The sequence below is a fragment of the Phyllobates terribilis genome, unplaced genomic scaffold (assembly GCF_046119375.1).
Source record: "Phyllobates terribilis strain yellow unplaced genomic scaffold, ASM4611937v1 Scaffold_8__6_contigs__length_399053987, whole genome shotgun sequence".
In the NCBI taxonomy this organism is placed as follows: domain Eukaryota; kingdom Metazoa; phylum Chordata; class Amphibia; order Anura; family Dendrobatidae; genus Phyllobates; species Phyllobates terribilis.
In genome coordinates this window covers 21,934,528-21,950,573 of record NW_027362768.1, presented here as the reverse complement: position 1 = coordinate 21,950,573, position 16,046 = coordinate 21,934,528, and the positions used below count along the sequence as shown (strand labels likewise).

General features: G+C 44.7%; 1 protein-coding gene across 5 annotated transcripts in view; it reads left to right on the top strand.

Moving 5' to 3' along the window:
- DENND1B (DENN domain containing 1B) overlaps nucleotides 1-16,046 on the top strand; it is a 252,584-nt gene that overhangs the window by 124,434 nt on the left and 112,104 nt on the right. For 4 of the 5 annotated variants that reach the window (XM_073642869.1, XM_073642868.1, XM_073642867.1 and 1 more), the window contains 2 exons: nucleotides 643-696; nucleotides 7,201-7,311. In XM_073642869.1, the coding sequence (XP_073498970.1) occupies nucleotides 643-696; nucleotides 7,201-7,311 (165 nt within the window). The remainder of the gene's footprint in view (nucleotides 1-642; nucleotides 697-7,200; nucleotides 7,312-16,046) is intronic. The other variant, XM_073642870.1, reaches the window with a different exon arrangement.

The following is a 16,046-nucleotide window of genomic DNA, read 5'->3' as shown; positions in this document are numbered from 1 at the left end:
GCACTATGCTCAATAATTAAATATATGAACTATTTTCCACACCTTATGGGTATTATACTAATTTATTTTCGTATAATTTTCAAGACACTATTATTTCACATTTGTCAATATATTATGTATCACTGTGATGTCACTTATTCATTGGGCCATATACACTTTCTATTTGATCTACAAGCAGATTTACTACCTTTCTGGATGCATTTCTTCTATCTTATGTACCTCATTGGGCATGGTTTTTAGACATTGTCATCCACTATTTTTAATCATGTTTTTTTATTGTATTCTTTATATCCTGTCTAATAAAAATTGCTTGATTAAATATATGTGCAGTCATATCTTGTATTTTTTCACGATATATTGTCCATGAAATGATCCCTGTGACTGTATGAAGAGCACACATTAGATCCAGCCTCCTCTCCTATTAATGACGTAGCATTTTCTGGACACTTTCTCTCTTGATTACTTTAAATTGAAGGTGCTACTAACTTTCTATCATTAGATGCTGAAATCATTTCGTGTCCACATACCACAAAACTAATTAATCCCGTTATTCCCTGTTCGTTGCATCAAATACCAACTAAGATTCTTATTAAATCCTAATTAACCTGTGTTGTCTTTTCTCCGACCTTCCCTCCCGCCTAGCACTCGTTCTTCATTACTCCTGACGTAACCGGACTGCCGACAATCCCTGAAAGTGTATGTATCTAATTGGGTTTTAACCACTTGTCTGTTTTCCTTGAACAAGCCTGTTTACTTGTTAACTTAATCACTTTGCGCGTTCTGTTTTATATTAAAGAGAGAATCGTCCATGTGTTAGAGAAAGAGCTGGTGATAGGAATCCAGTTATATTGATGATGATTCCAGCTTCAAAACTGTAGTCTATTTGGATCGTAATACAACAAAATCTGTTATATATGCGACAACTTAACAACAATTTTATTACGTCCATTGGAATTGTTTTAGCACCCTCAAAAAAGGATCGACGTTTTCAAGGACACCTTTTGAAAGTTGCGTCCCCCTCTGTTCACTGTCAGGATGACCATTTAAAGAGAATTTGTCACTAGATTTTTGTTGTGTAATCTGAGAGCAGCATGATGTAAGGGCGGAGACCCTTATTCCAGCAATATGTTACTTGTTGGGTTGCTTGCTGTCATTTTCATACAATCCCTGTTTTTTTCTGTTACAGATCTAGCAGTTCTCTGATTGCTGAGCTCTTTATAACCCCGCCCACAACACTGATTGGCAGCTGTCTGTGGACACTGTGCATAGGCAGAAAGCTGTGAATCAGTGGTGGAGGCAGATTTGGACTAGGACGCACGAGAAACCTAGTCCTGAAGTGATAATCTGGTGCTGATAAAACACTGATTTTATTGGCACAGTAGCACAAAGCCTAATAAATGGCACATCGCTGGAATCAGACTCTCAGCCCCTACATCACACTGACAGATTCCATTTAATTAAAGAAGTTCCTGCAAATATTTGTGTTGAATTTGAAAATAAAACTTAGAAACTCTATGAAGTAAGAGAAGGGTTTAGGGGAGTATACTGGCAAAACTTCAGGAGACTTTTTTTACTTGAGTAATGTCCAACAGACATATTCCCAGATGGAATAAAACTTCATTTTATTAGTTGCAATACTATAAACCTCAAAATATCTGTTTAAACTCTTAGTGAAAGGAGCTAATTTTTCCTTAGAGACTAAACCCTATTTTTCAATTCTGACCAGTGTCACTGTAATGTTTCACCAGACCCCAGTGATTCTGAGATTGTTTTTTGATGACACGTTGCACCTGATGTTAGTAGTAAATGTAAATCCATCTTTTGCATTTTTTTATAATGAAAATATATCTGAAATTTGATGAAAATGTAGACAAATTTCAAATTCGCAATTTTCAAACTTTGAAAATTTCCCATATGTCTAATTTATGTCAGCATCATTTATCATATATCCTCTTATTCTGCTAAGATGTTACAGGGGTTAAAATTCAGCAGTCATTTTTTATTTTTTCTAAGAAATGTTAATTGTGTTATTTTTACATACCTATTCAGTTTTAAAGTGGCTTTGTGGGGCCTGTATATTGGAAAACATCCAAAAGTGATTCCATTTTTAAAACTACACCCCGCAAATTTTTCAAAACTGCTGTAAGGAAATGTATTAACTCTTCAAGTGCTTCATAGGAATTTACGCAAGTGGAATGAAAAATTTCCATTTTTCTACACTAAAATATTACTTTAGTCCCTAATATATCATTTTTACTAGGGGTAATAGACAAACATAGACCCCACAATTTGGTATCCAACATTTCGCTAATGTGGCAATATCCTATATTTGGTCAAAAACCGGTATTTGGGGGGCACAGGGCTAAGGTTGGAAGGGGAGCTGTTTGCTTGATGGAGCACAAGTCCCTGAGGTGTCAAAACAGCAGAAACCCCCCACAAGTGACCATGTTTTGGAAGCTGAACACCTCAAGAAATTCATCCATGGGTGCGGTGAGCATTTTGAACCCTCAGGTGCTTCACAGAACTTTGTAACATTAGGACGCAAAAAATGAAAATGATGTTTTCTCAGATTTTTAATTTTCACAAGGGACATTAGGACAAAATGGACCACACAATTTGTTAGGCAATTTCTTCTGAATGCAGTGATATGCCATATGTGGCTGTACACTACTGTTTGAGGCGCTTGGAAAGGAAAGAGCGCCATGTGGCTTTTGGAATGCATGTTTTGTTTGACTAGTTTTTGGGCGCCATTAGCAGAAGAGATCCTAAGTTTCCAGAAGAGCAAAAATTTCCCACAAGCGTCCAAATTTTGGAATTAACACCACCCAAGGTAAACCCAAAGAAGAAGCACCATTTGAATTTTTTAAATGCAGATTTTGCTGGATTAGTTTGCGGGTGCCATTTGCAGAGCCCCTAAGTCCAGAATGGCATAAAAAAAAACAAAGTAACCCTATGTTGGAAATTATACTTTCAATGGATTAATCTACAGGTGCAGTGACTGTTTTGGTGTTTTCCAGATAAAAGCATGGAGTGAAAATTGCAAATGTGACTGCTTAGTGACCAATACATAGTGCCCAGCTCGTGATTCTGGAGACACGTACTGCGTAAACTAAGTGGGTTCCTCCTGCTACCGCACTGTCATACTTGTGGACTTTAACGGCGGTTTAGGCACATTGTGCAGTTTAGATGGGATTGGGATAGACATTTGGATTTACGAGTAGAGATTTTGATGGATTTTTTTTTTTAAGGGGGATTGTCGCTTTTCTTGATCCTTTTGAGCTACCAATAACATGTAACCCCTCCCAATGCTGTCAGGTGGCAGAACTGGTTGGGGACATGTTCTTTGCAGGATGATAATTTTGGGGTACATAAAATTATTTGATCGCTAGGTTCACGTGTATCCTTGTGCTCCATGTTGAGCATTTAAATCGGGGTTTCGATATAAATCCCCAAAAAATGAGATTCAGATGATACCCCCGATTGAGCCATTTGCTATGAGTCACTTTGAACTCTGTCTGGACTCTGTTCCGGTGATGTCCCATATTTTTAGGCATACACACAACTGTGGTCAACCACAACTTTTGAACTCTAAAAAGACACCTGAAAAGCCAAATACTTTCAGACCAGAGGCCAGCGGGTGTCCGAATTGACTCCATCTGCCTTATTACAATGAATGGTTCTGTTGAAGGTTTCACCTGAATCACGTTTATTGGGAGATCACAGGATAAATGTGAATTAAGCCTTATACAGAATTTAGGCAAGCAAAATTAACAAATAAACAGCAGTTCAAGAATTGTTTTTATTATTATTTTTTTTACACCATGAACCTTGCGGTGTAAGTGATCAGTCACCTTTATTTTTCGGATGCCATTATGATTACAGCGATACCAGATTTATGTAGGTTTTTTCTTATATGCGGTATATATTCTGTTACTTTTGCACACAATAAACACTTTTTTTTAATAAAAAATCGTTTTTTTTGCTGCCATATTTTGAGAGCTATAGGTTTTTTATTGTTTTTTTTTGTGAGATGAGTTGAAGTTCTTATTGGTACTATATTGGGGTACATAACCTTTTTGGTATTTTTTTATTCAGATTTATTGGACGCAGAATAAACAAAACCCAGGAATTGATTCTATTTATTTTATTTTTTTTACAGCGTTCACCGTACAATAAAAGTGAGAAAACAGCTTTATTTTTGGAGTCAGTACGATTACATCAATACCTGATTTATACAGGTTTTTTATGGTTTCCTACTTTTGTACATTAAAATCAATTTTTTTCAAAAATAATTCTTTTTTCCATCACCATACCCTATAACTTTTTACATTTTCTGGCGACAGAGCTATGTTAGGGCTTGTTTCTGCTGGACTAGTTTTTCATTGATACAATTTTTTTTTTTTTTTTATGACTTTTTAATGGCTTTTTATTAATTTTTTTTGCATCAGTATGCTGAAAAAGCGACATATTTGCCATGTTTTTTATTTAATCTTTACAGTGCTATTCAGAAGGGATAAATAATGTGACAATATTATAAATTGGGTCGTTCCAGATTTGGGAATATCATTGATGTCAACTTTTTTGTTTGATTTTGATTTTTAGCCAAAGGCTGCGTTTTTCATGGCAAAACAGTTTTTGCAATTTTTTTTTTACTAATTTTATTACCTTTTTTACATTTATACTTAGTCCCACTATGGAATTTCAATATTTTTCTAACAAATACAGTAGTTTTCAAAATAATAGCAGTCCAATATGACTAGCCAGATTGGTCACTGTTTTTTGTATAAATTATATTACCATATGTCAAGCAATTTACCAGTTGGTGCAGTAGATTCTAAGAAAACCAACAGACTCCGCGTTCAGGATCTGCAGGTTTTTGAGTCTGTGTATTTGAATAATTAATTGTAAGGAGGTGTGTTCAAAATAATAGCAGTGTGGAGTTCAATTAGTGAGGTCAATCATTCTGTGAAGAAACAGGTGTGAATCAGGTGGCCCTTACTTAAGGGTGAAGCCAGCATGTGTTGTACATGCATTTCTCCTTGAAAGCCTGAGAAATATGGATTGTTTGAGACGTTGTTCAGGAGAACAGCGTACTTTTATTAAAAAATTGATTGGAGAGGGTAAAACTTATAAAGAAGTGCAGCCAATGATAGGCTGTTCAGCTAAAATCATCTCCGATGCTTTAAAATGGAAAGAAAAACTAGAGAAATGTAGAAAAAAACAGAAGACTATCATTCGAATGGATCGAATAATAGCCAGAATGGCAAAAGCTCAGCCAATGATCAGCTCCAGGATGATCAAAGACAGTCTCAAGTTACCTGTGAGTACTGTGACAGTTAGAAGATGCCTGCATGAAGCTAATCTCTTAACAAGAAGTCCCCACAAAGTCCCACTGTTAAAAAGAAAAAAAAAAAAACGACATGTACTGAAGCGGATACTATTTGACAAAGAACACATCAGCTGGCCTAAAGAGAATTGCAGAAACATTTTGTGGACTGATGAAAGTTAAATTTTTCTTTTTGAAGAGGATATGCCCTTGAAATGGGTGTTTCAACAAAACAACGACCCTAAACACACCAGTAAACGAGTAAAATCTTGGTTCCAGTCCAACAAAATTGGACCTTAATCTGAAGGAAAACTTGTGGGGTGACATCAAAAATGCAGTTTCTGAGGCAAAGCCAACAAATGCCAAAAAATTGTGGGATGTAGTCAAAGCATCCTGGGCTGGACTAACAGGTGCCAGAAGTTGGTTGACTCTATGCAACATAGATGTGAAGCAGTTCTAAAAAACTGTGGGTATACAACTAAATATTAGGTTAGTGACTCACAGGAATGGTAAATCCTCAAAAAAAGAAGAGTACATATTGTAAGTTTGTAAAGACAAATGCAGACATTGCTATTTTTCTTAGAACAGCCCAATGTTCATTTTTTTATTTTCTGTAAAGTAGTTTAAAATGATATACGGAACATTTCTCTTCATGTTTTGAATTAGAAAACAGTGTGCGATGTTCCCAATGCATGGAAATAAAACTAGTATAAAGAAATTGTGCTTAACTCATGTTTTTGAACACACTGCTATTATTTTGAACACTACTGTACCTCACAAAAGCGAACTCTGAATTCCCCAGCCACCCCCCATAAAAAGCCAAACACCATAGAAAATAACTATATAATCTAAAATGGTTACATTATTAATTACCATGATTACAGGATTAAAAAGTGAATCTCACTAGACAGTGGCATCATCCTGCAAGAGAGGACAACATTGACAAATATAGACTATGCATGAACATGATACACTAGTGTATCATAAAATAATAGGTGCTCCACACATATCTGTATATATTTTTATTTTGGAAGAACTCTAACCAGTCATGTCCTCTTCTGCTAAGAAGGTGCACGCCCTGATGCGCGTCTTGGCACTAACTTTCAATCAGAGATTTGGAGATCAACAGAGAGTTAAGGCCCCGTCACACTAAGCGATGCAGCAGCGATCCCGACAACGATACGACCTGTCAGGGATCGTTGCTGCATCGCTAATACATCGCTGGTGAGCTGTCAAACAGGCAGGCTCACCAGCGATCAGGGGAGCAACGATATCGTGGAAAGAATCGTTCCACGATGTCCTGCTCCCGTTACCAGCCTGCTGCAAGCAGGAGCAGGCTGGTAACTATGGTAAACATCGGGTTACTAAGTGCGCGTGTGCCCCTAGTAACCCGCTGTTTACCATGGATACCACTCTGCTACGGTGCGCGGGAGCCTCCGCTCACAGTAGCAGAGTGGTATCTATGGTAAACAGCGGGTTACTAAGTGCGCGCGTGCCCCTAGTAACCCGATGTTTACCATGGTTACCAGCCAGATCGTTGGTCCCGCTGGTCACACACAGCGATGTGTGCTGGCCAGCGGGAGGCCAACGACCAAAAAATGGTCCAGGACACTTTGCAGCGATCAGCGACCTCACAGCAGGGGCCTGATCGTTGCAAAGTGTCACACATAGCGACATCGCTGGTGAGGTCGCTGGTGAGTCACCAAAACCGTGACACAGCAGCGATCTCGCTAGCGATATCGCTTAGTGTGACGGGGCCTTAAGTGTCCCTTGTCCAGATACAAGTATTTTTCAAGGTTGAATGCATGGCTACTTTTTGACAAAATCCATGTTCTTGAAAGTAACTATTTCTTTACAACATTTTCTGTGAACAGAGGAATCTGACGGAATATTTTGTTGCGGTGGATGTAAATAATATGCTTCAGATATATGCCAGTATGCTACACGAACGCAGAATTATCTTCACCTCAAGAAAACTAAGCACGGTGAGTCCAGATTTAACTATATCAGTTTATAGCAATATTGCACTGTATAAGTGGTGGAATTTTACACATTTGCATGTCTGGGAGAACCATGTCAGACATAGAAATAGGAACAACCAGCTCAGCCATGCTATATGACTAAGATCCTCGTCATGGTGGAAGCCACTCCTGCTAGACTCAGCACTGTATAGATCCAATAGAAAAAACTCCTCCAGCTGAAAATCCAGGTAAAAATAGAACTTTATCCCAGTGCGATTAAAAAATGGTAAAAATTTAGTAGTTTCTCACTAATCATGAATGATCCTTGATTAAGGACTGGTTTAAAGTCAGAAATGGGTAGGAAATTTACACTATATTGTTGGATGAAAATGAAGATGTCGTTCATTTTTTAATCGCACTGGAATAAAGTTCTATTTTTTACCTGGATTCTCTATTAGATATGATAAATGTGCTTGCAGAAGGCAACAATATACACTGAATAGTCAGTAGGATCTCCATTCCTGCTTTGGTGTCTTTCAGGTATGACTTATTCTATCCTGGGATAGTCAGACTTGTTTCTTGTTTTTTATCATAAGTGTTCATGTTTAGATTATAAACTATGTCTTACTATTGGACTACTGCAATTAGATTTTGATAACCCAATATATGTTTCGCTTTATATTTTTATTACCCTGCTTAAATTACGACTTCAAAAAAGAAAAAAGTTGCAAAAGCTTGCCTCTTTGCTAAGTTACCATTTCTTGAAATTAGACGGCACAATTATTTCCAATATTTTGTGCACTTTTCCTACTTTAGTACTATTCTGTTGCTGCTTGTTGGGATGTTTATTTAATAAGTCCATGTAGTAGTTTGAGAAAACCTATTGCCCGGCACTCTGATTACTCGCTCTGCAGCACATCTATGCTGAGCGAGCTGTCAGTCAAAGTGCCGGGACTTGCTTAGAGTTGCTGCTCACTGTGTATCAAGCAGTGACTGAAGCCGCTCCGGCACGCATCTATGACTGAAAGCCGACGGCTTCCGGGAGGGATAAAGTTCAGGTAGCCACACTTTCAGTAAGGCTTCCGAACAGCATTGTAACACTATTATCCTGTAGATTAACCCTGTAACTGCAGGTTGATAGTGTTTGGGGACGTGACTGGTTGTCTTAAACATGTAGTCGCCGACGTAATAACGGTAGCCATATATTTATTAGCGAATTTAAGTGGTTAAGACAGGATCCACCTGCAATCTCATATTTGTGGTGTGAGCATAGATTAGATGATTAAAGTGTAAGTGAACTTTCAGGTGACTTTTCAGAAGAAGCTGTCATGTGTGCACACAAGGAATCCGTTTTATCCTACATTATTAAGGGTTTTCAAAATTGCCAGTGTAGCACCCTGAGGATTCGGCTGCTACAGGGGTATTGCACCTCAACCCAGAGGTGTGATATTCCACTCCCGGGTAAGGATGGAGTGTGGAACTGAGCTCAGATAGACTGCATGCACTACATACATCCCATTTCAGAGGAGCAGGCCGACGGTACTCCCACTTAGAAATGTGCAGGTACAACCGAGCCTGTTCCTGGCTGGAGTGGGAGGGGGGTGGTACATCCCATGTAGTGTAGGGGCAGATAGGGGGAGCAGCCTGGGTAAAGTTAGGAGCTCATTGGGTGCTGGTCACCTGAGCTCACACATAGAGGGTGTATATAAGGTGGGCACCATCAAAGAACAGGGTCAGACGCAGAGAGTCAGTCAGCTGCAGAGAACAAGTCAGGAGCAGAGGAGAAAAGAAAGACCAAGACCCAGAGTGAGAGAGGAGAAAAGAGAAAGACCCAGAGAGGGAAGACTGAAGGGACCCAAGAACCCAAATTAGAGCACCGGGTGAGGAGTCAGCATCAGGGTACCGGAACCCAAGCTGGTGGGGGCAAAAACAATCCCTAGCCAGAGACCGGAGATCGTGGGCAGCGTTTGCCACGGTCACCCATCACATTCACCCCGAAGGCACACCACATGAAGGGTCAGGGAACCCAGGGCCAAGGGTGTCCCAACAGAAGGCCCGAGGGAGCTGGACCTAGGTGAATCACTGGTGGGGACGGCTGAAGAAAGGACAGAGGGAGAGCTCAGGGCCACGCTCCGGACTTGTTTGGGGGTTGGCTGGATCCAGGACCTGGTGGACGCAGCACGGCTCGGGTGGTCACTAGCAGCTGGAGTGACCAGTACAACATCTGCAGTAAGTAAACACCCTTAACTGCACAACCCGAGTCTGTCTTCATTGCCGGCTGCACCGCACCACCACAACCCCCATCCTCTGCGCCTGTCCCCTCTGAGGCTATACCCCTCCCGTTGGGGGTGATCCCACCAAGCTGCGCATCCACCATCAGCCTCAGCGGACCCTGCTGCAGCGGCGGCCACAGTGACCGCATCACAACGGGTGGCGTAGTCAACACAAAAGAACTTTAGTAACATCTATAGAACTGCCACATCACACTGAGCTTGACGCCCTGGGCACGGGACCGGGTCACAGCCGCTCGGAGACTACAACCCCCCATCTGATCCGGTGCCGGGTATTCCCCTCAAAAAGGAATATGTCCCAGGGGGCGCGTCAACTTTGGCGTAGTCGGCAGGATTACGTGCCCGCAACACCCGGGTACTGCGTGCCTGAAGAAAAGTGCAAGTTTACCTCAGAAAGAAGTCTCCCGCCGGTTCCGGAGGGTCCACGCCATCGGACTCCATCACCAGTCGTTTCCCGCCGATTGTCCGCCATTTCCAGCTTGTTCCCGCCATCTGCAGAGTTTCCCGCCACTGGGCGACGCTTCCCGCCAAAACCGCAGATTTCCCGCCTTGGAAGAGCAGCGGACGCCATTATGGGCGTGCCAAAGGAGGGCAAGAGGCCACCTCCCATCGTGGGCCGGGACAGAAAATGGCGCCAAAAGTGGAAACCGCCCCCACCAACAGAGACTGTGATGCTAGAGGTGTCTGTCAGCGTGAAAGAACCGCCCCTGGAGCTGACAGTCACCGAGTTGCCCCGGGACCGCCCTCGAAGTGGGAGGAGACGAAAGAGAAGAGAAAAGATGGGTGTCGCTTGGAGCAGTCTGGAGCGAGCGCACCCGGAGGCAGGAAGCCTGGAGAGGAGCAGCAGAAAAGCTCACCCGGAGATGGAGAGAAAGCAGAACAGCACCGGCCCGCTGGCCAGGAGTCTGCTAGAGACCGAGGAAGGAGGGCAGAGCAGCACCGGCCCGCTGGCCAGGAGCCTGCCGAGAGCAGAGCAGAGCAGCACCGACCCGATGGTCAGGAGCCTGCTAGAGTCCACAACCCCGCTAGGTCTAGCGGAGATCCTTGCACAGCTCCCCCGAGACCGGGAGTGTGCACAAACTGCCCTGGAGGGCCTCGCACGGAGGATGGCCCGGGTACAGCGGGAGATACTGGCGGAGTGGAGCCGGGAGATGGCTCAGCACGCAGAGACCAGTCAGCGGAGCACGCTACCCTGGAAGAGGAAGCAGACCGCCTCTGAGGATGGCGCGGGAGGACCCAAGGCCGGAGACGGCGCCGAGGAGGGAGCCGAACGCATGGAGGCAGGTAAAGGGGACGCCTATACCCCAAGCCGTGACACCGCTCACCTGCCCCAGCTCCCCGTCGCAGAGCCCGAAAGTCCCCCTGCTGTGCCCGTAGCCGCCACGTCACCGCAATGGACTAGGCCCCGACCGGAAGCCGCCGCAGCGACCCCTGTGACGTCACGCGCCTCGACCCGGAGCGTGACAAAGCAGGAAATACCACCAGCCTGGTCGCAAGGCCTAGTACCCCCGGGCGCCGCATCACCAACAGCGCCCCCTACCTCCGCGGAGCCTCCGGCCTGGCCGCAAGGCCAGGTAGCCCAGGGCGCCGCCGTCCTAACGGTGCCCTTCACCTTCCAGGTGCCCCAGGCCTGGCCGCAAGGCCTGGGCAACCCGGGCGCCACCACCACCGCGCCCGCGCCCGTAAAACCAAGGGTGCCACACCTGGGGAAGGACTTGTTCAGCCAGCTCACATGGCCGGACGGGCGGCCCTTCATTTGGCCCGAAGGATACCATGAGCTGGAACGGCAGCAGAGACTAAGACCCCTGGATGAACCCCTGATTCCGGCTCCGAAGCCCGTGGCACGGATCTCGCCCCCGCTAGCGGAAGCGCAGTTTGAGTGGGACCCCACTGGAGAAGATCTAATGGGGTTCACTCAGGAAACTAGGGCAGCTGCAGCAGACCGCGCCGAGTGTTGCCGACAGCAGCTCGAGGAGTTCGCGAGGGAGCGGAGAGAGAGGCGGGTCCGGGAACAACAGGCCCAAATAAGGAGCGCCGAGCAAAAGAGCCGGACCAGGAGGGACCCCCGTGCAGCGCACAGTCCCCGTACCACCGGGACTGTCATCAAGTTTAACCAGCAGCACGGGTGGGGCTTCATTCGAGACAACAACACCCACGGCGACGTCTTTGTCACGCGCAGAGACGTGGAGTCCCATCTGCCGGAGGGGCACAGAGGTCGTGACCTCTACATCGGAGATGAGGTCACCTTTACCCGGCACAAGTGTGCCAAAGGACCTTACGCCCTCCACGTACACCGCCTGACGGAGGAGGAGTTGCGGTGCGAGGAGGAGGAGCAAGAGGACCCGGACGGGTCTGAAGTTCAAAGAGCAGGAGGAAGACGCCGTTGAGTGCGGCAGAGCAGGTGCTGTAAATAAGTTACCCCATGGGGGTATAAAGAAACTGAAACTGTTGCTGCTAAAATAGTCCCCGTTGGGACCAGTGAACTGTTACCCGTTAACCCCTTCATCCTACAGGCTGAGGACTGTGAGCAGCCATTCCCTTCCCTCTGCCTGGCCGAGGACTGAGAGCGGCCAACTTTCCCTGTATGTGGTTGCGCGTCCTGGGGCGCCCCCTACCGGTTTTGTGGGAAAGCCAGATTTTCTAAGAGACTGTCGCACTTTTCCCGGACACACGGTGCACAGTGTCCGGAGGAGGAACCAGAGACAAGAGAAGTCTACGAGAATGTTTATATAAAAAATGTTTTATATGTTTTATATGTTTATATGAAAAATTTTGTATGTTTTGGTGTTATTTATGTCTTTACAGCCCGAGGACGTGCTGTGATTTACCAGGGGGGAATGTAGCACCCTGAGGATTCGGCTGCTACAGGGGTATTGCACCTCAACCCAGAGGTGTGATATTCCACTCCCGGGTAAGGATGGAGTGTGGAACTGAGCTCAGATAGACTGCATGCACTACATACATCCCATTTCAGAGGAGCAGGCCGACGGTACTCCCACTTAGAAATGTGCAGGTACAACCGAGCCTGTTCCTGGCTGGAGTGGGAGGGGGGTGGTACATCCCATGTAGTGTAGGGGCAGATAGGGGGAGCAGCCTGGGTAAAGTTAGGAGCTCATTGGGTGCTGGTCACCTGAGCTCACACATAGAGGGTGTATATAAGGTGGGCACCATCAAAGAACAGGGTCAGACGCAGAGAGTCAGTCAGCTGCAGAGAACAAGTCAGGAGCAGAGGAGAAAAGAAAGACCAAGACCCAGAGTGAGAGAGGAGAAAAGAGAAAGACCCAGAGAGGGAAGACTGAAGGGACCCAAGAACCCAAATTAGAGCACCGGGTGAGGAGTCAGCATCAGGGTACCGGAACCCAAGCTGGTGGGGGCAAAAACAATCCCTAGCCAGAGACCGGAGATCGTGGGCAGCGTTTGCCACGGTCACCCATCACATTCACCCCGAAGGCACACCACATGAAGGGTCAGGGAACCCAGGGCCAAGGGTGTCCCAACAGAAGGCCCGAGGGAGCTGGACCTAGGTGAATCACTGGTGGGGACGGCTGAAGAAAGGACAGAGGGAGAGCTCAGGGCCACGCTCCGGACTTGTTTGGGGGTTGGCTGGATCCAGGACCTGGTGGACGCAGCACGGCTCGGGTGGTCACTAGCAGCTGGAGTGACCAGTACAACATCTGCAGTAAGTAAACACCCTTAACTGCACAACCCGAGTCTGTCTTCATTGCCGGCTGCACCGCACCACCACAACCCCCATCCTCTGCGCCTGTCCCCTCTGAGGCTATACCCCTCCCGTTGGGGGTGATCCCACCAAGCTGCGCATCCACCATCAGCCTCAGCGGACCCTGCTGCAGCGGCGGCCACAGTGACCGCATCACAACGGGTGGCGTAGTCGACACAAAAGAACTTTAGTAACATCTATAGAACTGCCACATCACACTGAGCTTGACGCCCTGGGCACGGGACCGGGTCACAGCCGCTCGGAGACTACAACCCCCCATCTGATCCGGTGCCGGGTATTCCCCTCAAAAAGGAATATGTCCCAGGGGGCGCGTCACCAGCTCTTATCAGTAGAAACTAGAGCTGCTACATTTTGTGTATTCTGCCTCTTTCTCCCTACAGAAAGCCAGCCAGTTCTGCAGACTTCCATAGGCAGCAGCTGTAATCTGATCCCTGAGTAAAAACAGAATTACTTCCATAGGCAGCAGCTGTAATCTGATCCCTGAGTAAAGACAGAATTGAATACAGATTAGAGCAGTTTTTGAGAGTGAATAATTAGTGTGAAGTTGGGCAGGGGAAATGACTGATACATTGGTAATGACACATTTTATCTAATAAGAGTCATTACTTAGTTTTGTTTCTTTGCTTGTACTGTTAATGTATAAAAACTATAAATGTGCTGTTATGCTCTAGATTTTACTTTTTCTGACCCTTTGTTTCGATTAGATTTGAGCAGTACTTGTAGTGTCTTGTAGGTGATTATCTAATCTTCCCGTTAAAATATAAATAACATACCTCTTTTTCCAAACATAGCAAGTATGCTTATGAAGAAGAGGAGTGGCCAGATAAAGCATGATTTACTAGGCTTTTTTTTAACTCCCATAGCCTTCAGATTGCGCCAAGGTGGAAGCCATAATGCCATAACTATTGATTTACCAACACGTGTAATACATGATAAGAGTGAGACTAGTCCATTGGAAAACTTATTTTTGTGGGTGACCTGGGTTCCTTGACCATAAAGTCTAGTCTCGTAACCAACATGATTGTCATGGTTATAGGCATTAGGGGCCTAGGAAAGAACGAGGCAGGGAGACTCCACTCATGAAGCCAGAGGAAGTGTTGGAAGATGCCTCCAGCTGTGTGCTGTTCGGCACATGTGCTTGCAATAGGAGTTTGCAGAGCTAGAAGATTTGTTAGATGGGTGAAGGAGAGGGTTTGTAGTGGAATTAGTAATTTAATTAATAATGCAAGGAATTTAAATATTATACTTAAATGGGTGGTCAGGATTTGAAAGAATTTAACATGAAGAAAATAGCTGATACATCCTCTGCCCTCTAGGCCTGCTGCCATAGTGATCATACCTGCTAGTATCACTCCTAATGACAATGAATAGCTGCAGCGGTTGCTTAGATCCATAGCACCTCATTGCAGAAAAATAAAAGCTAGCTGGCAGGGCACCCCCGAGCATCAGCACTGGAGTGGCATGGGAATTTCCACAGCTGTTCTGGTCCCCCATGACAGCGCTTCTTCTTTGTCGGCTCACCGAAGGACCGTTTTGTGGGGTGGAGCTACTTCCATGAATGTAAACCTTAGAGTCATAATGAGGCAACCTTTAGTTCACGCACATACCCCTGTTTGAGGCACTTAGGCCATGTTCACACTTTGAGTGTTTGGTCAGTTTTTTACCTCAGTATTTGTTCCTCCCCTGGTTTTGTCTTACAATCAGAGGAAAAGTATAATAGAAACATGTCACCACTTCTGTATTTATCACCCACTCCTGGTTTTAGCTTACAAATACTGATGTAAAATACTGACCAAATACTCAGTGTGTGCACGTGGTCTTAGATTATTTTCCCGTCACGTGAGTCAGTAGAGGACAAGCGCAGCCCTGGGACCTGGGGCATATGACGATCGGTAAGTACATTACATACATAATTAGGACGGATTACAAAATAAACATTTTGATGGGACATCTTCTTTCAATCCTGGCCATGCCTTTAAACTGTACATGATATTTTAGGTGTGGGTATATGTATCGGGCTCAGGAGCCGAGCCTGCTCCATTCTAACAGCAGTGTTCAGATCTAACTAAAATCGCTGATTGCTGCTGTTTAACTACTTAAATGCCAGTGTCAATCTCTGACAACGGTATTTAATTTCCACAATCACATGACATGACTGTTTCAGGGCCCATCGGCTCCAGCTCTTCATGAAACAGAATCATGGTGTGTCGATGGGTTGCTGTGGCAGCCATGGGCGTAATGAAGATCACCGTCACCACCGTCTTTGTACTCTAATTTTTGTGCTTTCATCAGTAGTCTCATTTTTGTACTATCATGAAGCCCAACTACAGGTTGGGTTTTCACAGAAGATTATGATTTCTAGTATACAATGCATTACTGTAGTATTGCCATATATAGTGCAAGTGATCAAATGACTGTAGGTTTAATTACCATATGGGGATTAAAAATTAAAGTGAAAATAACTATAAAATGTTATTTAACATATTTAAAAAATTAAAACAAATATTAAAGTTTAAATCTCTCCCTTTTCCCAGATCCAAAATAAAAAAAAAATAAACATGCATGTTGTCACACCCATGAAAGTTTAATCTACGAAAACATTTAATTAAAAGGCTTGCCAACTACTAGGACAACCTCTTTTCACTGTGAATATTTGCCCACCCCCACCCCAGTTAAAAAAAAACACATATTCCCCTCCGGTGCTGGCGTCGTTCCAGCGGTGTTCGCAT